Source organism: Rissa tridactyla, chromosome 4 (assembly GCF_028500815.1).
Source record: "Rissa tridactyla isolate bRisTri1 chromosome 4, bRisTri1.patW.cur.20221130, whole genome shotgun sequence".
NCBI classification, from domain to species: Eukaryota; Metazoa; Chordata; class Aves; order Charadriiformes; family Laridae; genus Rissa; species Rissa tridactyla.
Genome location: NC_071469.1, coordinates 33,698,287 through 33,723,190, shown reverse-complemented (window position 1 = coordinate 33,723,190; position 24,904 = coordinate 33,698,287). Strand labels below are relative to the sequence as shown.

At 34.8% G+C, this 24,904-nt stretch overlaps 1 protein-coding gene across 5 annotated transcripts in view; it reads right to left on the bottom strand.

The window, feature by feature from the left end:
* STRN3 (striatin 3) overlaps positions 1–24,904 on the bottom strand; it is a 68,283-nt gene that overhangs the window by 12,867 nt on the left and 30,512 nt on the right. For 2 of the 5 annotated variants that reach the window (XM_054197933.1, XM_054197932.1), the window contains exons 8-10: positions 19,683–19,793; positions 12,484–12,624; positions 6,823–6,956 (exon numbers count right to left, since the gene is read on the bottom strand). In XM_054197933.1, the coding sequence (XP_054053908.1) occupies positions 6,823–6,956; positions 12,484–12,624; positions 19,683–19,793 (386 nt within the window). The remainder of the gene's footprint in view (positions 1–6,822; positions 6,957–12,483; positions 12,625–19,682; positions 19,794–24,904) is intronic. The other 3 variants (XM_054197935.1, XM_054197934.1, XM_054197936.1) reach the window with 3 other exon arrangements.

Here is a 24,904-nt window from a genome sequence, read left to right as displayed (position 1 = left end):
CCCTATCCTCTGCCTTACACACTATCTATTCACCATGTAATTGTTAAAGTATGTTTCTCAACTGTAGGCCAGAATCCCAAACTGTGGGCCTTAGTATCGCAAGATATGGATAGGTAGGGCCTGTTGCGATAGGACAAAAGGTAATGGTTTTAAACTAAAAGAAGGAAGATTTATACTAGATATAAAGACAACATTTTTTACAATGAGGGTGGTGAAATACTGGAACATCTACCACAGCAGGGTAGCAGATGCTCCATCCCTGGAAACATTCAAGGTCAGGCTGGACAAGGCTCTGAGCAACCCGATCTAGTTGAAGATGCTCCTGCTCATTGCAGGTGGGTTGGACTAGGTGACCTTTAAAGGTCCCTTCCAACAAATTATTCTATGATTTTCAGCAACACTGTTGAGAGATTAAAATCTCCCATAGCTAATAACTCTTAGTACCTTATGTCTGTCAGGACTGAAAATAAAAATCAGATCATAACATACCATACACAGTAGTAAATATTCTTAGACCAAATCTATATCCCGTACTGAATTACCACTATTCACTCAAACTAAATTTGATTCTATCCAATCAAAATAAATAGAAAGGCTCAGATGATGAAATTTACTGTTCTGAGTTACAGACGTGAAGACATTTGCTTTTCCCTTATATTAATGTAAATTTATGGCCTAAGTGCAAATTACGCCAAATTCAGACCAAGCGATAGAAAGTTGTTATACCAGATACATGACCTGAATTACTTTTTTTTTTTAATACTATCCAAGAAATACATTTCATAACAAAGCATTTTGTTTCCAATCTTCCTACTTCAGAGTATACTGAATAATGTAATATTTTTACTGAGATTTAAGTTATTTAGCACTACGCAGCATATTATATAAAAGCTCCATTAAAATAAAACATCTTTTATTTCAGGGAACAGAGTGGAATTCTGGAGTTCTGCATTAAAACTCAATAGTTTTCAGCCCAACTTGCGCAGTTATGCACCTCCCTGAATCAAAAGTGGATAGGAGAAGGAGAAAAAAAACATGGCATTTTCTAGCAAAGTCCCTTTATCTTTTTAATCCTCATCATGTAATATATTCATCCACCTGGCTAACTCATGTTCCCTCATGCACTTGTGGTCATTTGGGGCCACAAGAGAAATTAAAGCCAAACATTTGAAATAGCAATGGCTGATTTTAGCACATGTTGTTATGGCCCAGATTAGACCTTGATTATTTGGGTGCAATGTGCATTCGCACCACACTGATTTCTATTACAGTTGCGAAGAAGAGACAATACAAGAAAACCAGGACTGAATACAGTGGTTCTAATTCTTCAAAAAAAGGAAAAAAGTTCGGTAAATCATTTTTGTTAAAATGGCTGTTGCAACATTGATTTTGTTCTCAGCAGTTAAAGGAATCTGCTAAAATGCAAGGTACAGAATTTACAGAAGTTACGAAAAAACAAGGCACATTTTCTATCTTAAGTATAGCTTTAAAGCCTTAATTTTTTTTAAAACAGACTTGAACAGCTTGGTTCTTTTAGAAGACACCATGTACACCTTCCTAGAAATCTAGTTATAAATAAGCTGATTTTTTTTTAAAATTCTTTTCACCCATCCACGTTTCCAATGAATCTTGACATCCTTGCTGCAAGGCTAAGAGAACAACCAACACATCTTTAAAAAGAGATCCTTGCAACCTCTAAGGACAAAAGGTAACCAGTAGTATATTTAAAAAAAAAAAAAAAAACACCTCCAAAAAACATAGTCAAGGACTTAGAAAAGCAATTTGCTGATTACAAAGGATAAATGTGAGATACAAAATGGGCCAGAGGTATAATGTAAAACTAGTAAAAGTGTGACACTGTATATCAATGTACTAAAGCACGACATCTCAAAAGCCTCTGAAAACAGAAGGCATGGATGCACTGCCCCATTGAGTCCTAATGTTTTACTGTAAATGCCAAAAGATAAAGAAAGCTGTGAGAAGAGAGACTATGGAACCATACAGCTTCACTAGCTCCTCCTCCCTAAACTTTGGTGGACTTTTCAGGACAAAGAGCGATCAGCTGACTCCTTGATCCTAGTCCTCTGTCAGCAAACAGCCGCAGAACAGATGCTTAGAATAGTAGGGTCTACCAAAAACAAGAGGAATTGTTCCCCTACCTGAAACCACCCACCAGTAACCAAACAAAATCTCTTTCTAGGTGATGAGAGACAAAACACTTTCCGTACCCTAATAAACCTTTACCACAAAATGTCCTTAAACTTAGAGCAACGTAAAAAACACGCAAACCATACACGACAATAAATTGATAAAAAGATCAGAGGAGCAATCGGAACTGGAAATGTCCGCTTTATAATACTTGTTCAATCTAACCAAATAAAATCCCTTTTTGCCTTCCCCTGGTTTGTCTGTATGGGAACACAGGCAAGCAATCTATTCGTTCTGCCTTGTAAACCACCAGCAAACCAGACTGAAGAAACTACACCTGACCTAAACAAACACAAAAAAACCACCACCCCCCCCCAACCCAACCCACACCCATCCCCCAAAATCAAACAAACCACACAAAAAAAAAAAGACATCAGGAAGGAAGCTCTTCCTTGGCCTTACAGTCAACAGAATCTTTACAGCATAGTAAAGAGACACGTATTTCCCTATCTCAATCAACTACTCGCCTACAGCAAACAGAGGAATTAGAAAGCAATAATTAGTAACTATAGTCAGTCTTTCAGTCTTTTAATGTTTTAATGTTACTTTTTTCTTGATAATGGAAATCTCCAATCAGTCACAACAAATTCAGATGCCCTGATAAACGAGGACTTTCCATTTTGTGTCCAGTCATACAGCAGAAAGCCACCACCATCCTGTGCAGCTATGGAATCCGAGAATATACACACAGGAGCATTTGATTTGGTAACAATAGCACTCCCTCAGGATACAAACAACTACACACACTGAGGTAAATACAAAGAATGAGGTATCAAAAAAGACATGACTTGGGATGCCTGTACTGTATTACAGTATCTACCACTTAGATGACTAGTCTTGCGGACAACTTGTGCACTAAATCATTCACATCCAGAAAAAAACCTTCAGCTATAATTGAAATTCCTAAGATTTAAAACTTAATCCCTATCCACACATCCTCTCCTTTTCAAAATACAACACTCATCAAGGACCGATACATGAAAGCTAGTGGAATCCTCTTATGGCTTTATTTATTCATGCACTATAATGGCTCACACAAGGTATCTGAAGAGCATGGAGGGACCTATTGGGAGCAAAATGCAGGAAGTGGGAATATTAAGTGTTTTGGGGGGTGTTTTTTTTTTGTTGGTGTTTTACTTAAACATTAATTTAGTTTAACATTATCTGCTTATCTGGAGATTTACTGGAAAAGGAGGTGGCTTCAGCTACGCTCAAAACAGAAGGAGATTAAGATGTCCTATGAGTAGCATATTACAGGTACAAGGTAAGACATGATCTTATTGCACTGTAGATCCACAGTTATGCGGAAACAACTTCAGAAGTTAAGAACTATCAAGGAATTTTTAACCTGAAGGAACATTGTGATGGAGAACTAATAGCGTCTGAATTTCAATCTCTTCAGATCCACGACAGGACAGAGATTTCTTTCTTAAATAAAAATATAAAAAATAATCATTTCCATTTGTGTTATTTGATACTTCAAGTTTATCTATCCCGACACACGAAGAAGTCAGAAGCCACCCCACGTTTTTCAGATATGTTTATAATCCTTAAGAGCCCTTGGAAAGGACTGCATAGGAAGCAGGAAAACCAAGTGACAATTATGGTCAATTACTTCTCACTCCTATTTGGTGAATGATCCAGTAGAGAGCAAAAAATTACTTCCATCTTGCACCTCCTGAAATAGCCACATATTAAGGCACGAGATAACCTCTCCCCACACGCTGAGAGAGATGCTCCCAAGCCATGCTGTAAAGAGCCTCTAAGGAAGGGTCTAGATGAGAAAATTTTGAAAGTCCAATGAATTTGTGAGGTACTGCCTTCTGTTCCAAATTCCTTATTAGCTCGGACAGTATTTCATACTTGCATATTTATGACCTGTATTCTCTGCTTTAAGTTTTCCAAGAGCAAAGGCAACTCTCAAGTTCTATTCTGTCTTGCTATTTGAAGAATAAAAACTGCATTGTCAGGTCTGTCACAAGTACCACAAATTCTCCTGAAACAATCTGATCAGTTGGTATCAATTATATTATTCATTGTAATGCATCCTGAGTTTGTCTTGGCTCAGCTGTAAATACTCCTTGGAATAAGCAAAATGGCTACACGCTATTTTATGAAGAAGCTGTACTTCACAGAGGAGAATAACGCATTGCAAAGTTGCAATGTTGCACTCAAGCATGACATTTTCATCAAAACCAATCTTGCTTCTGAAAGTCTCTCCCAGGCTGTCCTCTACAGACCAATTTTACCTAGACTGCTAGAGTTCTTGAAGGAAACATCACAAATTCCTTCCTTTACATCAAAGACATTATTGCAATCTCTTTAGCATAGAAAGAAGTATGGCATGTATTTGCCATTATGGCATCAGAACATATTAATGATTGCATTATTTTGATCTAAAGTACTTCTAGCTCAGCATCAGCCTCTGACAGTAGCCAAAACCAACCAAAAATGCCTAAGTACAAGAAGAATGATGCTTCTCACTGTTCTTCCAGACTGCTATCATTTCAGCCCAGGAACTTCTTGTTCCTTCTACGTATACAGTTATTCTCAGTGGAGAGCTAATTGGAGAACCACAGATAATAATGATCTATAATAGAGATATAAAGCATTCTGCTAATACCGGAGTTATACAGATACTGGAATTTATGCTATTAATTACGGTTGATAATCATTCTCATGAGATTAAAAATAGCCAACCAAGAATGGAGCCATGCAAAAAACAATACTACAGGCCAATCCTAAGGGTCACCATACCAATTAGTCCATGCATTAATTGTCCAGCATACAGGCTGACTTGGGATTTTGGCGGGCAGAAGAAGAAAGAAGGGTGCTTAACCAATATTTTAAGAGTTTTAAAGAAAAAAGAATCAGAAGATTCTGTAGTTACACACATGTGTCGTAAGAGCCAAATGTTGTCACCTTATGTTTTAGATTTAATGAAGGGCAAATGTGACCCACCAGACCTTGGTAGTCCAAAGTTATGAGCTGGGGAATAGGACAGACATAAAATGCAATGCAACTGCAAAAACAATTTGTGATCTAGTATCATAACTGTAGCTGCCTCACTACTGAAAGTATAAAATTTAGTTTTTTGATGCCTCACATTTGCTGTCAGTATAATGGAAATAAAACTTAGAGAAACTAATCAACTGCCAAGTTCAGAAGCTTGATTTAACATTCTGAACTGCTTTAAAATAAATATTTTTCCTCGTGCTAGTTAGAATTAAACCAAACTTGTTAAAATTCTTCAATGAAGATACAGACAGGAGCATTTACAAGTTACTACTAGTAGATGTTTCAAATTTAAGCTGCCCTAAAGCACTCTCAATTGAATTTCACTGAAACTTTTTTTAAAAAAGTGATAATTTTAAAGAATTGTACATGATCCTCAGGTCTGTCACATTTTACATTTTACAAGAGATTAAGCTAGACAGAAGGCAAAATCCTGAGAAAGTTAAAGTAGAAGGAGCTGAAATTGAAGTTATCTGATTTCCCAGAAGTGTTACGTCATTTAAAAATGAAACAGACAACCTGAATATTAACCTTTACTGTGAACACGACAATATATGACATAAATTTAGAAAGTACTCCAAATATTTTTAAAAGCCCTTTCACTTATTTTTATACTGTTCAGAAATAGAAGGATGGATAATTAACATGTTCATTTGTTATTCAGGAAATATAACTATGTAACATAACACCCTGCAATAAAGGAGAAATGTAAATATTAGCTCTTACTTCATTACAGCAATTAATATTCCTACCAATCATAAATACTAAAGAAAAATATGATTTTAAAAGGTGTGTAGTCACACACAAGTATTTTCAGACCCTGTAAAATGTTACAAGCAATTTACTTCTTCACTTTGCAGATTTTAATAAAATCCCTAGTAATGGTTTCCGGTACAAGCACCACGTATCTAACTTGAAAAGTTATAGAAACAAACCATAGAGGTACCTTACCAACAACAATAAAAAAAACCCAACCCCAATCCAAAACCACAAGACACTTTAAATACAATACAATATGTAAGACTTACCTGAACACTTCCCTAACCAGCCATCATACATTACTAGCCAATGAAAATTCATGTACCACTATTGGTAGTAGCTTAATAAACATGGTCAAAGGAATGTCAGAACACTCTGGATTATAATAAAAATACACCCTAAAAGCTTACATCTGAAATATACTACCACATGTAGTCTATACTGTTAACACTACATAGACACAAAGGGGAGAGGAAAGTAAGTTATTACCAATATTTGTGGTTTATGCCATGTTTTCTCAATACTTAGTATCAGTGTGCAATTGCCATTTTTGTTCAAACAAATTCATGCCAAGATGTCAATCTGTATTTTATGTCATAACACATTCCCCCAATGACAAAGTCTGAATTATCTAAGTAGAAAACAAACAAGTCATCTCATTTGATTTTGATTACCCAAATTACTTAGCCCATTCACAAGGGCTCCTCCTCCCAAGTAATAGTTTTTGCTAATGAAACTCTGTTTTCCACATCTGTAATGTTCAGGGTGGGGGAGAGGGGACCCAACTATTACTGATTAAATAAAACGGTATAAAAAATTTTAAAATAAAATTCCACTTACATCATAACTATAGTCTGCATCATTTGTTACTGTCAAGTCTGCAAGGTCTCCAAGGCCCAGTACACTTAACAACACATCATCAGAACCCATAATAAATGACTTGCCTCCTCCAGGTGGAAACGTTATTGGCTCAGCTACAAAGAACAAAACAGTTTCTTTAAGTCTCAATGTAATAATTCAAACTGATTAAAAACTGCATTATTCATCACTTAAAAGCAAAGCAGAGTTTAAAACCAAACTTGGATGCATTACTGACCCAACTGAAAAAAAAAAAGAGCATGATGACACGCACACATGTGCAAACACACACATATTAAATACATCACTCATAGCATGATTTGTCATTTGATTTCAACTGATTTTACAGAGGTGTTCAATACCACTGACAAGTGACTTGACTGACATTACTTTACATTGCAACATCAAATGTACATCCCAGGTCTCCAAATTCTCAGCTAAATACTTCATTCACTAACACCATGCTATCTGCCTTCTATCCATTTGCAAATAATATATTTTTACATTACACTATTATTATACTACATATTGTACTATTTCAAATATCTCTAGTTGCATATGTGAGTATTTTTTATCTCTCAGGCTAAAGGCCTCGTACCAAACATCTCTTCACTTTGATTTTTCAAATGATTAAAAAAATGCAAAAAACAGTTATTCATGAATTCCCTCTCTTACCTTCTCAGCCTAATTTTTGATTCTAATTTAAAAATACACCCAACTGATATTTATCTTAGCTAGCTATGCCTTCCCCAAATTAAAATTTTACATTTCTGTTAATTATAATTTAGAATGAATACAGATTATATATAACCATTCATTTTGAATTCATATCTGAATAACAAAAGTTTCAAATTTTCACCTATATTCTTTACACTATTCAACAATTCTGTATATCTCCTTCTACCCACAAATATCATTTTAGCAGTGAGGAATAGGAAGAAAGGCTTAAACATCGTAATACTTTAGTATATTTTAGATGCTGCTTTTACTTAGCAGTATTCCTTTCTGTGCAAAAATTGGTACACTTGTTAGGTAGAGTACTTAAACTTTAGATATGTGTGAGCTTTAGCTAAGTGCAAACATGTACAAAATACATTAAATCGTATTTGATATCTTTAAAAATAAAACTTGCTTGACTTTTGGATTTCATTGATTTGGAATGGAGAGTTATGGTCTCACTTTAACACCACCCCTTGTTTTTAATCCTCTCAAAAAAACCTTGAAAACATCCACATCCTGGTTTTTGTCTTACAAAAAAAGTTCCAAACAAGAGGACTGGATTATAATCAAAACATTCCTTTTTTGAACATGCATCTTTAATACTCTGTATCTCCACTACCTGAATGGTAATCTAGTTATGTTCCACTCCAGCTGAAGAAAAGTAACTAAGACCAGGTACAAGCTAAGATGTCCGGGATCATTGCTATGCCTATGCAAAGAGGAGCCAGCCCAGCTAGATCAAAAAAAAAAAATCACTTCTCAAGAATAAAACAAGTTCTAATGCTTGAGAGCTACTGTACTATTAAAATAATGTAACTTTATTAGTACAGGCAACACAACTGTTTGTGAGAATCTAAGAGTATCATCTACGTAAGGACTGCTGTTCCTAAAATTCCATAAAAAGAGCAAATAGTATTCTAACGGTGCACAATCACCTCTTTTTAAAATATTTGCAATCCACACAAAAGTCTTGACTCATGAGAATACTACATTAAATTAACAGCCCAAAAATAGCTTACCATGTCCTTATATGAATAAACTTTTCATTTCCATTAATATTTTGCTAAACTTCTCAATCTGACAATATATTCCAAACCACGTATATTTCAGAAAAAGACATAATCCTAGAAAACACCTAATTATTTTCCATGTTCCCACCTATTTCCCATATTATTGGTTTTTGGGTTTGGGGCTTTTTTTGCAGGGGTGAGGGTATATCCAGTCATCCATGATTATTAGATGAGTTTAGAATTTCTAAGTGAAAAGTGTCTGAGTTAAGTGACACAAATAATGCTTTATATGAAGCAAGAAATAAAATAACATCACAGACATTCTCTGGGCAAACCTAAATTGTGAAATCCTCAAACGAGTAACAATTAGGCCCTCAATTACTTCAGAGACCAAGTTTTTCCTGGTTCTTTTCTGACAGAAAAAGAGTGGGAGAAAAAAAATAAATTATAAAGGCTACAAAAGGAACCGAGGGGCTTTTAAGGTTTTGTTGTTGTTGTTGCTGTCATTGGTTGGTTGGGTTTGTGTTGCATTTTATTTTGTTTTCTTTTTGTCTCCCACAGAAAGACTGCAATACTTTTACTTGACAAGGTCCCAGCCTCTCAAATGCAAGTATCCATTTACAAGCCAAATCTCTGAAGTCACTATAGAACAGAGCTGCTGACCACTGAGGCAACATGCTCATTTTAAACTTGACGCTTTTCGTCCCTGTTGTGATGCTGTGACTCCTCTCTGATCTTTAGCACAGGCCCACAAGGTTTAAGTAAGACCCTGAACTTGTCGTACTAATTCTTTGTGAAATTAGTGTTAACTGTCTTTAACAGATCAACTTACATATGCTATATACTAAAAATGAAGCACTACCATAAAAAAATACTACCACATTAAGAGTCTATATAATAAATTTATCAAACTTTTTGTGCATCAGATGAATATCCTTATTTAAAGCTTCAAAATTCAAGCTATCTGAAATTTAGAAGCATATTTCTCATTACTAAAGTTGCCAATATGTATATTTTATTTTAAAATAAGACACAAAGAAGTTTAAAAAATAGTTGCAAGCAGTTTTTATAAAAAAAAGGTAGAAAAGTAATGCGATGAAAGATGCATGATGTTATAGCTACTCAACATAAACACCCAAGCAAAAACAACCTATCAATAGATACAGGCAAATGATAAAGTTAAATTACTTATTGAATGCTTTTAATCTTAAAAAAAATTATTTTTCTAACAGAGTACAATATTCTCCTCATAGAACAATATATATGTTTAACTGGGTTTGCAAGCAATAAATACCAAGTAAAAATCTGTGGGATAGTACATGTTTCTTTGTATGTGAAACTAGGTTAAAAAAAAATAAATGCTATGACTAAATATTTGCTTGGCGAATCCTAGCCAGCACTTCTTACCTTCAAATTCTTAACATCTACATAATTAAGTCAAAATCAAGCCGTAATACTTATACAGACTGAATCTGCTTTAGTCTCTAATGAAATATGTATGTTCATATATGCTGTTGTTGTCTACTATATATCAGGGCCATCTTGATCTTGTTTTCCAGAAATTTAATATGTGGTACACCAAAAGCAGCAGTTAACGCCCAAGCAATTAGCTGTTCCTGCTATTTTTTTTTGTCAGTCTATAGAACACATCCCCACAATCTATAGATATTGAAAAAGAAAAGCAACACATGAAATAGTAAGTCTCTGTACAATACAGTGAATGGAAAATCATGCAGCGTTTGATTCTGTTTCTGAAAGTCATGCAATATGGTGAAATGGAAACCCCACATTCTTATGGCCTAAACTATAAAGTGCAATTACCGCATAACTATTTTCTCATCATATTTAACCAGGCACTTAAGAGGAGGAAAAAAAACCCCAAACCAAAATCCACACCTTTAGAGGTATAAAAGGTACCTTCCCAGCCAACTAGAACCATAGTTTACTTTCCCCTCTGAACTCCCTCATCACCTCAAAGAAAAAAAAAAAAAATGAGCTGAGTAACACTTTGTTCTCTACACGAAAACTAAACTATCAACCACTACCTCAGAACTGTAACACTTCAGACTGTAGCATAAACCTTAGGGACATTCACAAGAACATTATGACTTGGTAATATTCATCAGCATAGGCTAGTGTGTCCCAGCAAGAAAGTGCAGCTTTTAAAACACAGTTGAAGAAAATAATTAAGCAAAATCTGCAGTTTACGATAATGAAAGTATTTGGCCTTGTTAACGAAAGACAGGCCTAGAAGGAATTAAAAGACAACACTAAGCTTGTTCGCTTACAGCTTTGCACAACACGGTATAGACAAGAACTTTAAAACCATGTAGTATTCAGGATAGAAATTCTGATCAAACAGCAAAATTTACACCCTAATATTCAAGTTTAAAAGTTATGTAGAAACCACAATTAGCAGATATGATGGTAGAGATAAAGCCCAAACTACACTGATAAGCTGAAAACATACAAACACATTAAATACCATGAAAATATAATCCTGAAGGCACAGTTTATTTGCAAATAGTGTGGACAATTTGAAGTGTTTGTGTACAGTAACCAGGCAATGAAAGACAGTCCCCATCAAATTCAAATTTAGCATCTATTTCTTCAGAAAGACTGTTTTGTCCAATATTATTTTAGATGTAAAGTCTCTGAAAGAGACAATAGCTATATGGCCTGTCCTTTACAATGAACATCTGCATTTCTTGCATAACATGTACGTTACAGCCTAATACAGACTAAGGGAACTGTAACTGTAGGGACACATGCCCTTAATACCTTAACAAGGCTAAAAGGCAACCTAAAGCATGTCAATACTAAACCTAAATACAACCTAAATGTACAGTCACAAGTTTTAGCAAGTGGAACTTCACCAGTAGGTTTTTCAGTTGCACTCCACAGGTAAATTCAATACTAGTTCAACTTTAAGTTGTAAATAAAAAACAAAGAGGAAAGGCAAGACAGTAAAAGAGAAGGCAGGAAGACCGATACTTTTGTAAAACAGTAGTTTTGGAGAGCAACAGAAAAACCTCCCTGCAAAACTATTTTTCTGCTTGCTTGGTGACAGGCATTTGTGGGGGTAGGGGTGAAGGAAGAATAAGAGAACCAACAGATTTTCAGGATCAGAAAGAGGGCAAATTCTTTACACTTCTGGTATAGCTGATACCATGCCAGGGCTTATCGGTTCAAGATCATCATAAAGGAGCCAAATCTGAATTCAGCTGAGTATTTTGAATCAATGTCTTCTGAGGACAGAATTTACGTAATGGTATTCTAATCTCAAAGCTAATACAAGGAAAATCATTCCTTTAAAACAAAAAACTTAAAGTGAATACAAGATTTTGGACTATTTAGATAATAGTTTGCCACTAACTTCCATTGCCTAAGATAATCTTGAAATTGAAATCAATACTTTGTAAAGAAATAGTGTGTCTTTGTACACTTGTGTATATGGACAAGAGAATTTTTAAAGAGAGAACATTAAACTTGAGGAAAAAGAGACAAATAAGTCTCATAAATTAAATAACCACTTATAAGTTTCACTTTAAAATGCAAACTGTGTATCAAATGTTAATACTCACCTTTTTTCCCCTCAATCAATAACACCCTATTTGTAAAAGGTTTTGCTAATGGGGGGCAGTCAGCAAACAGGTTTTTAATAGTGAATAGTTTCAGAACACACTGCTGTACATGAAATTGTTTAAAAATACTTATGAAATAATGGTGAGTTATGATAAGCCACAGAAGCTCACAACATATTCTTATAAAACCATTTGGGAAGAACTGCAAATAAAATAATAATGTGGCAGTCTGCAATTGCATTAAGTTTTCTAGAGGGGACAGTAAATTACAGCGTGTGCTTTCTAAAAGAAATCTCCTGAAACATAACAAGTAGCTGAATTTTTTGTACCTTCCTCTGCTCTTGCACCTTCATGATCAGTCATTCTAGAAGAGGGTGACCTAGTTTGATTAATGATTCCTGAAGGGATGTGGGGTATCTCATCATCGCCCAGATCAGCTATCATGTCGTGAAGTTTTGTCCTGTTGACTCCTGTAAATTAACGTCAGCAGCAAAGATTCATTTGATTGCTACCGCTTGGCTTGACTGAAGTCTAAAAATCCAATAAACTAATTAAACAAGAATAATTACTGATGGGACCTCCTTAAAATAAATACAATGCTTTGCTTTTGTCTTTGTATATTAATAAAATTCATCTTTTGGAAATCAAAAGGAGGAATTATTATATCAAATCTGAAAACTACATGCAAACAGTTTTAATTCACTAAATCAAAGAATAACTCCTTTGTGTTCCGTAGATCTGTTCTACAGTTTCCTGTAGGGGAGAAAAAAAATCATCTTACAGCCCTACTGAGAAGGCAAGACAAATATTATAAGAACATTAACTATTAAACAAAATACAGATGAATTAAACATTTGCTAATAATATTACACAACTTTAACTATACTAAACAATTTAACACTGAAAAACAGAGCGCAAATAAAAAATAAGCTTAAAAATGAGGGAAAAGGTACAGACAGCTCATAAGGGGGTGCAACAAACAATTAACTTTCCCTGTTTTTGAATGGTATTTAAATTGTATAAAGCGTTTGTTGAAACTCAAGAGCAAGAATGCTTCCACCACTGTATGAAACTGCAGACGTATATTACCATTATTATACAAGCATGCCTCTAGAAACGAATCATACTGAATTATATGTGCATTAAATTCATGGAGACACTAGCAAACAAGAACAGTATGTTATAATTTTTTTTAATTAATAAATTCTTTCCTGATTCCACCTTACAGCTTGCATGTCAGAAAGTCAAGCTTCAATCATCAAGTGAAATTTCAGAGACAGAATCTCTTTAAAGAAAACAATCCACAATGATGCAAGACATAACCAGCTTTCAATCAATAAAAGGGTACTTCCTGGGACTGCAGACAGATCTATTGTAGAACACAGAACAAAAACCCCACCACCCTGCCCCCCCTCCCCCACTATGCTTTTAAATGTGCTAAAACATAAGTGTTTACTATCTTTAGAAGGACACATTAGAACTTAAATAATTTTCAAGTATGTCCATTTTCTAGTAAAGTATTAGGAAACAATTTCTTATACTCTGAGGTGATGTACCACTTTTCTTAAAAGGAAATCAGAACTAAAGCAAAGCCTTATTCTCGAAAAAGTAAGAGGTAAACACTGTAATTACAGGTGATTTATCAAAAGCAGAACTGTCCGTTTAAACAGTTAAAACGCTAAAACACACTCTTTCAAATAATATCTAATAATTTCAATTTTTAGATCTTACTGACAACAAATGGTTAAAATTGATGTGTTCAAAAATGAATATCCATCAATAACTGAATTCTCTGAAGATAACGGAGAATTCTCTGGAGAGAATGATGACAAGGAAGAACATTTCTGGAAGCAGAATCAGCAAAAAGTATACCATGCATACCCCACGAGGGATGCTATGTAACTATTCTCATGAATACTTGCAAAACAATTTCATTTTGCCAAATAATATACAACACCCAATACTTTTTTTTTTATGCTTCTCACATTTTTCTTTCTTTCTTTTACAGAACATTTAGTATTCCAAGTAAATCTACAAAGGCTGCTACCTAGAAGTTGGCTGAGAACAAAAAAGGCTTCCAAAAGTTTCCCTTATGCAACAAAACAGATTTCTTGAGTGTTTGTTTCATTTCACTCTCTAGTAGAAGTGAATCTAGAAACCTGTGATCTTAGCTAATGACGTTGAGTGTAAAATAATAAAAATGAGGAATGTCTCTTTTGCACCAACACTTTTTTTTCTAATAGCCACCAGACTGATAGGATTTAATTTCAGAGGTATGATACTTAATTGCAGTCAGCAGGTGAGATCTCATATAAAAAAAGTCATTCTTAAAATGGCCAGGTCTATAGCCTACAGATCACAAAGCTTGCTTTTGTCTTTATTCCAGCTGGCTGTCAGCCAGCCACTTATGGTGACCAGAAGCAGATACATTCTTGAAGATATTATACCGCTATCAGTAAATGACATGATAAAAGTCATGACAGGTACCCTAAACTGTCTGCTTTAACATACCCTTTGCTTTCCAGAAGAAAACACATTTGACTTCTCCATGTTGATATGCATGAACTGTTCAACACATGGAAGAAAGATGCCAAATATGGCTTATAATCTCTTATTCACATCCAAAATGAAAGCATCTTTTGAAAGTGTTTTCACACCAAACATATGGGCAGAAGTTTGTCTCAGAGCACACTCAGAAAAAACTACAAGTAGGTCCCTGCTCCGCTACCTTGAACCAGTCAGTCATTCAGTATGTCATAGAATCATAAAATGGTTTGGGTCGGAAAGGACCTTTAAGGGTCATCTAGTCCAACCCTCCCTGCAACAAGCAAGGACATCTCCAACCAGATCAGGTTGCTCAGAGCCCCGTCCAACCTGACCTTGAATGTTTCCAGGGATGGGACATCTACCACCTCTCTGGGCAACCTGTTCCAGTGCTTCACCAGCCTCATGGTAAAAAATTTCTGCCTTATATCTAGCCTAAATCTTCCCTCTTTTACTTTAACACCATTACCCCTTGTCCTGCCATAACAGGCTCTGCTAAAAAGTCTGTCCTCATCTTTCTTATAAGCCCCCTTTAAGCACTGAAAGGCCACAATAAGGTCTCCCCAGAGCCTTCTCTTCTCCAGGCTGAACAACCCCAATTCTCTCAGCCTGTCCTCATAGGAGAGGTGCTCCAGCTGTCTCATCTTCATGGCCTTCCTTCTTGACCCACTCCAACAGGTCCTGGTCCTTCCTGTGCTGAGGGCTCCAGAGCTGGATGCAGTACTCCAGGTGGGGCCTCACTAGAGCAGAGTGGATGGGTAGAATCACCCCCCTCAACCTGCTGGCCAGTATGTTTAGTCACTTCTTGTCCTTCAGGCATAACCTCAGAACAGCTCTCAATCTATCATACAACACAGATAGAAACTGCTTTCTGAAGTTTACAAAAGAACAGCTTGCTGTTCCCAACAATTTCTCTGTACTTCTTGCTGAAAAATGTCAATATTCAAGACTGTGCCACCACCACAGAAGACTGCAGATTTCTGCTTTCAATTAAGTGCAAGTATACCTTGACATAATTTGTGAAGTATTTTAAATGTTACACATAGATTTTTAAAGATAAAAATGTGCTGTCTCTGCGTAAGCAGCTACGTTCAAGGCACAAAATGGATGACTGTTTTATACTCAAGAAAAGACTAGAACAAAAAAAAAAAAACAATCAGTAAACATGAACCTGTTATGAACAAAACCAAAACACCTACAATTCCATCTCAGTGTATCCTTCTTCAGAGATCAAAAGTGAAAAAGGTAATTGAATATTCAGTGCTGAAAAGCTGTAGTCTGAGATGCCGGAGTCTAAGAAGCCATAAGCAGATTTCTATTAGCATCGAGATGTAATAGCCCAAGTCTGAATGTAACACAGGGATCCTTACACATCTACAGGTGATGCTAATGAAGGTGATAAAATCCAAATCTGTTTTCATGCCTATCAACTGTTACACTGTATTCCCAGAAATCAAGGCTAGCAAAGTGATTGGGACATATACTGTTTCATAAATAAAGATTAGACTGAGGATAGAAAGCAAGAAAGTAAAAAAAAAAAAAAAAGAATGAGAAAGGTTTCAAAGAAATGAAGGAAAAATCAGTAAAGTGATCTTCATTTTAACAGTGATGTACACATACAATTTAATATGTGAAAACTATTTTTCAAATTGCTGAAAACACATTACTCTGACCTGATAGTATGAAATGAGATACGCATCATCTCCACTATTATCGTCTGAAAATGTAACAGACCGTATCTGAAAAAGTCATCCCCTGATTTAGCTGCCAAAACTGATCTTATCAAACTTCGTGAAGAAACCGGCCTTAAATTCACCATATTACTGTAAAAGGTAAGCGCAGTTTTATAGAAATCAAACTTAACTCCTTACCTGTTTATCACAATGAAGTCCAGAATACATTGTGGTTGAATTGCGTTGGGTTTTTTGTTTGTTTGTTTTTAAATATAAGAACTCTTTAATAAACAGGTCTGTGGTCATTTTACAGCTCATATTATAAAAGCATTTAAAGTGTAGGGTAGTTTTTGGTTTAGTGGCTTTTTTTTTTTAAAGATCCTTTCGTAATAAAGTAGTATTTCCACCTACCATTGTGACTATCATGGCAGGGGAAAAAAAAAAAAAAAAATCACAACCCAAAAAGAAAAAAGAGTAAGTAGTACATTATGAAAACACATGTGCTGAAAGAAGATGACCTAAATGAAGGTGTTCCACCCAAAAGAACACATATGAATGCAGATTACAGAAATATCAAAATAGAATCAAATCTACTTCTGTATAGTTACTTATCTCTACACTTAAAATGAAATTTACCACACCTGGGCCAGGGCTATTAAAGCCCTGTTATGAAGACAGCAGTCTAAATGAGGATTATGATTGTTACCAAAATATCCACCAGAAGAACTCACTAGAACATCTGCCCTACTATGCTGCCCTCAAAGTATTGCAAGAGGTGATAGTCAATGCACATTTATTTGATCTTCGTGATGATATATATTCTGTCATGCATATAAGTTCTGATATTGCTCCAAATAAATTTTGATAAAAAGTCTGACAATACCCTGAAGAGCAAAGCTAAAGATGAATATTCAGAATTAAGTTCATGAATGATCAGACATGGGAAGCAGCAATAAAGGTGGTCCCTGACACTATTTTCAGTCTCAATGTTAAAAAAGCTGAGAAAAAAAATAATCTAAGAATCAAATAAACAGAATTTAAACAAACCTGTCCAACCTCAAATGCATATTTTTTACTGTGTATGGAATTATCTCATTCAATTAGCTCAGTGATTAGAGGCCAATTTTTAATCAGAAGCTACTATGACGAATGTGACAAGTGCAGTATCACACAAACCACCTTGTGAGACTACATATATGAGCTCAGGGTTTCCCAAACAAGAATTTAATCTTAAAATCCCAAATGCTAAACAGTGACTTACGTGACCTCACAGCACTGTGACACACAGTTGTCTCCTAAATATTCTCTTACGTGAACATGCAGCTTTTAAAATTACTTTAGATGAAGAAAATACTCCTTTAAGTATTGACAGTGGAACACACATTGTCAAAAGAGAATATACGTCAAATAATAATTAATGGCCAACATATCAGGCCATTCATGGCACGAAATTTAATGTTATACCGTTTGCAGAAACTGTCCAGGAAAGAGGACAGGAAGAAAAGTTTTGATAATAATGTTGCAGTGTTAAATTTTGCAACTGGACATTTCAGATAGAATAATTACTATTTATCCTAAATGATAGTCACAACCAATTTAATAGGCAATGCAGACCACTAAAACGCCAGTTTTTGACAAAGTAGTTATTTTTGCTGGATGAGAATTATGCTTCTCCTCTGGAAATTTTAAGATTTACAGATGAAAAACCAAAAAGATGATAGAAATTCTTGACTGCATAGCAGACAAGGAAACAAGTGCAGGAAGAGAAATCTTTTCTAGACAAGCCAAAATAATGCCACTAAAACAAATCTGGAGGTCTGAGAAGAGTTTTTTCCATAGACTTTATAATCCTAGAACAACACTACTTGTCCCTGTTTTACAGCTGCTTACCTTCCACAAGCCAGAAAGTAGAAATTAACCAGCATGGTGGGTTCAAAAAGATTATAATCGAAATGTAAGTACAGTTTCAAGAACGTTCTGTATGTGATAACCTAAAGCTTTGCAATGTCTGAGAGACAAATATAAAAATACCCTAAATAATTACTTTATTTTCCTCAGAATGCAAAACATTTGCTGTTATTTTGCAGCCACTGTGCTTCCGAAAGTCTAAAATGTGAAGTTTAGTAAGAAAATTTCAAATAAAAGTCCACTTTAGTAGTAACAGAAGTTTCTAACTCTATAAAATACTCTATGTGAATTTGGTGTCTACTAGTGATTTACATGTTAAATAAGGACACCCATTAGCACCCAGACTATTACTGTAAGTTCTGACCAAACCAAAGACTCAGTAAAAAATCTTTACTTCATCAGAGATTTTGTATATTTGTGTGTTTGTGTGTACATGCGAGTCATGCAAAATTGCTGAAAAAAGCAATCAACATGCACTAATTTTAATTTGTTAGATGTTACAAAGTAAATTAAAATCTTAATTACTGAATTATTCATGAAGTGTTATATTTTAATATAAAAAAATATTTTTTACTAAATATCACCAGAAACTGTTGTGATATGCTCTCAAAATAAAGACACTGCAACAAAGGGAGCTTCTCTAGAGTGACACTGATTTAGTAACACTTTATCCACTAAGAGTTTGTATAGCTGATGATGTAAGTTACAAAAGCATTTTTACCAGGTACTTCAATATTAAAGTTTAGTTTAACTTACGTAGTTCGAATAGGTCAACTGGTTTGAACACTCTTAAAGAGTAAAGAGATGTCAACCAAAATGTGGTAACTGCACAGAAAAGTGAAGGGCACCAAAAAATAAAGATTATATCCTAAACAAAGCCCCCCAAAAATTCGTATTTACATTACAGGATTTTTAAAATTCGCATTATCTTAGATTGTAAAAATAATTACAAGCCCATGAATAGCAATTATAGCTTGATTCAAGCTCATGTTAAAAAAACAAAAAAAAAACCCCACCCACAACAGTACCACAATATTACATTTTAAGAAGCAGATAAAGTTTAAATCTTTCAGAAAACTTCTGAAATAGGAAACATTGAGTAGGTATATACTCAAAATGCAAGTTGTTCATTATTCTTACACTCACATTTCAAAACATTTGGCTTTTTAGCCATTTAACCTTAAATTTTTATGTGTTTTCAATATTTCTCATCTAGGAAATGGCTGTCAAAGGTTTTGTTTGACACATTCACATTCAGCAGGTAGAAAGTTAAAGTTGGTTGCCCCCGTTACAGAAAACAATGTTTAATGAAAAAAACAAAAACAGAACTTGTGAGAAAAAATGTGTTCTATATAGATAGGCAAAAAAAGCGTTGCATTACAAGATTCAGAATCTGCACTTACTCTTTACCCCTTTCTTCCCCTTTCGTTCCTTCTTGTACTGTTCCTTCAGTTTACTTATTAGTCCCTGGTCTACATCCCAAACCTCAGCAGTTGGGGACAGGTCATCTTTGTCTACATGCAGCATATTATTAAAAGAAAAAAAATCAGCAATTGGCAATGCAAGCTGTTGGCGATTTACTATCATAGCTGATTAAGAGCATTAATAAAAGTTCTTAATAAATCTTTGCTTTAAAGGTGCAGTCTCAGTTTTAAGTTTACAAAATACTAAGTCTCATTTCATACAGTTTTCCAAGGCACTGTATAATATCAGTTACATATTTGAAATTTGTATGTTAATTTGTTACTAAGGAGCAAACAAATTAAGCTTCAGAAGTAACTGCTTATGTTAGATACTTCAAAATACACAAAAATTCATTGGTGTTCAGAAATGATTACTGCATCTTTAGAAAGACAGTGTTAAGAAATTATTCAGCCAGTGTTGAATAAGCAAATAAAAGTATTCATGCTATATTACTCATGAAAATGCAAGCTGAGTAAGTCAGTGCCAGTTTATTCATGAAGACCACCATGCATCCTCTCACACTCATTCTACATGCACAAGAAAGAAACCTTGGTCCTACATATAACCAGAGAAACAAGTCAATAAAAAATACAGCTCTTTACACAAAGATGAAGAAAAGTAATTTGCATGGGTGAATAAATTGACATCCCCCTGCATTCCAGCAAATAAATTATAATTAGCAGAAATACAACATTCCACAGTAGTTTCAGAAGACATGTCTTTTTCTGTTTGACAAATATTGCAGTTAATTAATCTCCAAGAAAAGTCAAGACTCCACTTTTCTAAGCTATCCATAGCAAGTATTTCTGGAAACACAGAATTAGTAAAAGGATAAACTTGTCTCTAAGACGAGGTAAATGTAACATTTTCAGAAAGACTTTTGCTAAAAGGCAACTAGGCAGCAACCAAACTTGGTTTGTGTGCCAGTTAAGCTTATGCTCGCAAATTCTTTAGACATAAAATAATAAAACTAAGTTCCTCGGTTCCCAACTTCCAATCATACCTACAATATCAGAGTTTTCATAAAACAGCAATTTTTGAAGTTATATCCATTACAAAAATGCACAAGAGAAGCCATACGCTACAGAGAGAAAGAAACATGCATTTATGATGCAAACAAGTAGGACTTATTCGAAGTACATGTTTCATGACAAAACATGACAATGACACCTACCAAGAGACCATCATTCAAATAGGGCCGATCAATGACAAAGAGAAACAACCTTGATAAAGAGGTGGAATATAGAAACAGGAAGGGTGGCGAAGGCATGAAACGGGCAGCATAATGGCAAAGTCCCCTGAGGTGTCCACAAAGAACCGTGGAGAGGGGAAGAGAACGATGACATCATACACCAAACTGCAGCTAAAGAGACCAAACTGCAAACACAAAGATCTAAACTTTTATACTCGCAGGGCCAAAATGTTGACAGAGAAGAACAGTGATCGGTGAGGAAATACAAGAAGCATAGAAAGATAAGTCAGAGGACATGCCCAACCAAAACAGGAAGGAAATTAGGTAAAACAACAAAAGAAAACCCTAAAACCCAATGAAAGGAAATTCAGTTAAGAACAGTTAAAATTAAAAAAAATAAATAAATAAAAATCCAAAGCACTATTAATAAAAAGAAAATAATCAGCCACGTTGCAGCACTGCAGAGAAGGATTCAGGAACACGTAACAGCAATGTAATGCTGATGTAAAAAATAATAATAAAAGAATGCCACAACAAAACTGTTGTTCTGTGTTTTAAAAGGTGTGGTGCATTAAACCAGGAGTACTCCACATAATTCAGTGATGATGATGACAAAATTGAAGTAACATGTCCAGTCTGCGTTCTACATTAGAAGTCTGGAATAGGTCTGTAGATTGCAAAACAAACAGGGCATATAGATATCAAGACAAAGAATTTGAAGGAACTGGGCTCATTCAGTCAACAGAAAACAGGAAAAGCATAAGCCTGCAAACATAAATACTTAAAACAATGCTATCGGCTGCCGAAATGTAGGTCATAAATAGAAAACTAGATAAAAAAAAAAAAAACTAACTCTGATTAACCAAAGAGGCTGTGAAACAAATTTCAGTGGAGATTTTTTAGGAAGACCCAGCAGTGTTTCTCTCAGGTGTGCCTTACTTAGCTATTTCAGAATAGAGCCATGGAACTAGAACAACTCCGTATGGGTGAACTTCCTCAAATTGCCTGCAGTGTTTATAACCCACACTAAACTGGCACCTGGGCAGTACAGAGGATCCAGGATGCCCACCAGTCGATACCATTTAGTGGAGAAATGTGTTGAGGGTTTTTTTTAATTACTTTTTTTTTTTATTATTTAAAAAACGATCCACAAGACTGAATTCCAGTCACACTCTGCCACCCAAAAATTCTGGGCAGTCAGTCATTCTCTGACTCATGGTCCATGGGTAAACAGGACTTCTGTGTTTCATGGAGAGGAGAAATTCAGTGATGAACACGTAGTTAGTCACTGAAATCATAATCAGAATAAGAAGACTACATAATATGTAGTATCTTTAACATGTAACATAGTATAAAAATAATACGCATTTATTCCTGTTTGCTTAAGCAAACAGAAATTCTATATACATCTTTTTCTTGATGATACCATATCACCAGAAGGCATTTAAAAATTTTTAATCTAAAAACGTACATCCCTTTTTGAATGTGCTGCATACCTTAATTCTTTATTTAACACTGTTTGAATTTGCTCATCTTCTAGTATTTGGAAGGCAAGCTGTTCCTAAGTAAAACATGTTGCATGACAGGATGCTTTAAATCACAACGTCTGAAAACAAAATGTAAGACTCAAAGGATATTAAATGAGGCACTTACAAAAAAAAAAAAAAGAATGTGTTCATAAAAAGCTGTAGTACAAGAAGGAAAAAAAAAAAAAGCCCAAAATTCCAGACTCATTGGCTGGTTTGCAGAAGTCTCCAGTATCAAAAAAGTAACTCTCAAATGAAATATTTTAGCATATCTGAAGTTAGACCTACAGATAATACTTTGACAACTAAGTATTGAAAGTAATAATAAAGCAAAACTAGGCAACAGCTTTAGAGCCTACACATCGGAAGTCTGGCTTCCAGATAGTAAAAAGCATTATAAAGAAACATACGTGTAAACATTTATATTTTTTTCAGAGAGCCTAAATTTTGCAAGAGTAAGAAGTGATAGAAGGATGCCAATGACAGAAAAACTAAAACGGCAAGGAAAAAAGCTGATAAGAAAACAGAACAGAGCAACTGTTTACAATATGAGATAAGAAAAATATGAATTACAACTGAAATGATAAAGTAGATGACTGATGCAATTGTTTAGTAAGTAATGGCGACTATTCATTTAAATGAAGTTCCCCCTCAAAAATAAATAAATGGGTGAACCTGGAGATTTCAAGTAATAACAGTTTCACAGAGTTGAAAATAATGTGACAGACTAAAATAAACTGGTTTAGGTAATGTACTATTTTATTTTAGAAGGCATTTAAGTGGGACAATATTTCAAATATTATATTTGATGTGCAATAAAGAAGCACTGACTAAATATTTCAAATGTACATGCTGATCTTCAAGAAAAGTGACACTGAATCCCAAGACCTGATAGATTGTATCCTTAAAGATCCATTTAAGGAAAGAACAGCTGTACTAAAATCAGTGACATACTATGAAAAAAGAATTGCTACTACAGTTGGAAGTACGTCTTCTGACTCATTGAAACTGTGAGTTAGTACAAAATATAGAACAAAGTTACAGATATTGTCTTCATATGGCAAAACTCAGAGCACATACTTTTAAAGATGCAAGTAGATTTATGTTTATTTCTCCCTCCCCACTTCCTTGCCTCAGACATGAGTGTTTTGGTAATGGAATTACTGCAGTTAAACCAGTTGTCACAAAACAGCTGTCACAAGGGCGTACAAACTTCCAAAATGCTCTGTCTCACTTTTGCTATGGGTTCACTTAAACTGTAGTAAAAGACACTCAAATCGCTCTCTGAATAGTTTGGTGGGTTAATTTGTTTTTTAAACTATATTTATAAATTTTATTGTATTTTTAAGTTTAGGACATCTACTGAACTGTTCAAAACCCAAGTTTGAAAAAAATTTAACTTGCAAAGTCAGCACTGCAGATAAATCAGAATTCCCCCATTCTGGGTAACTACCTGAGAAGATGACAGAGATATAACACTCTGGAAAGTAACGGGGGAAAGGAATGACTTAGAATTTCACTAAGTTTCAGCAGAATGCTCTGAAAAAATGGATAAATCTTTGATTGCATGAATTATAGTACCCTAGCTGTCTTTCCTTCTATATACAATAGTGCTAAGACTAATGCTAGAACCAGAACTTTTTGCATGACTATACATTTGAAGGGATGCTGCAAATGAAGTCAAACCCTTGGCTTTGGGCCTATGAGACACCTTATACCAAGAGATTTGCCTGTTTGGCCAAATAAAAAGACGATCAAGAAACTAATCAGATAACATCACCACCAAGCAACTAAAACGCTTCTAAAAATAGACAGGTATTACCAAAACTAAAGGTAACAGTTTGTCCAGCTTCACCTTCCAATTAGAAATAAGACCGATTCTAAAAAAAAAAAAAAAAAAAAAAAAAAGTGACTAACCCTTTGATACTAATTTTGAGGAAGGAATGCTTTCTAATCCTTGGTACCTTCAAAATCAAGACTGAATGATTTTCCTGGAAGATGTGTCAGTATTTTGATTTCTGTAGATCTCTATATTCTCTTTGCTCACCGAGGTGTTTATCTAAGTATGACAAATTCATTGTATGACAAATTAATTGTCTCAATGACATAAAATGGTCAAACAAGATGATCTAGCGGCACTTTTTGGCCTTACAATATGCAACCACAAAATTGCTTGTACCACAGTTCAGAAACTAAGATGGTAAATCTCCCATTTCAAGGCAGATGTGAATTACTTGGTTTGTTATTCTTTTTCCCACCCAAACTCTCTCCCTCTTTCAATTTCTTCTTTTGAAACATGTAGGGTCCAGGACTTTCTGACCTAGCATATTTTGTTTTTTATCAAATTTCTAACCCACTTAATTTTATTATCTACTCTAAAATTAAAATAATTAAATAAAAAGTTGGGTCAGTATAAAAGTGTTTTTTTGGTTCTACTAATGCA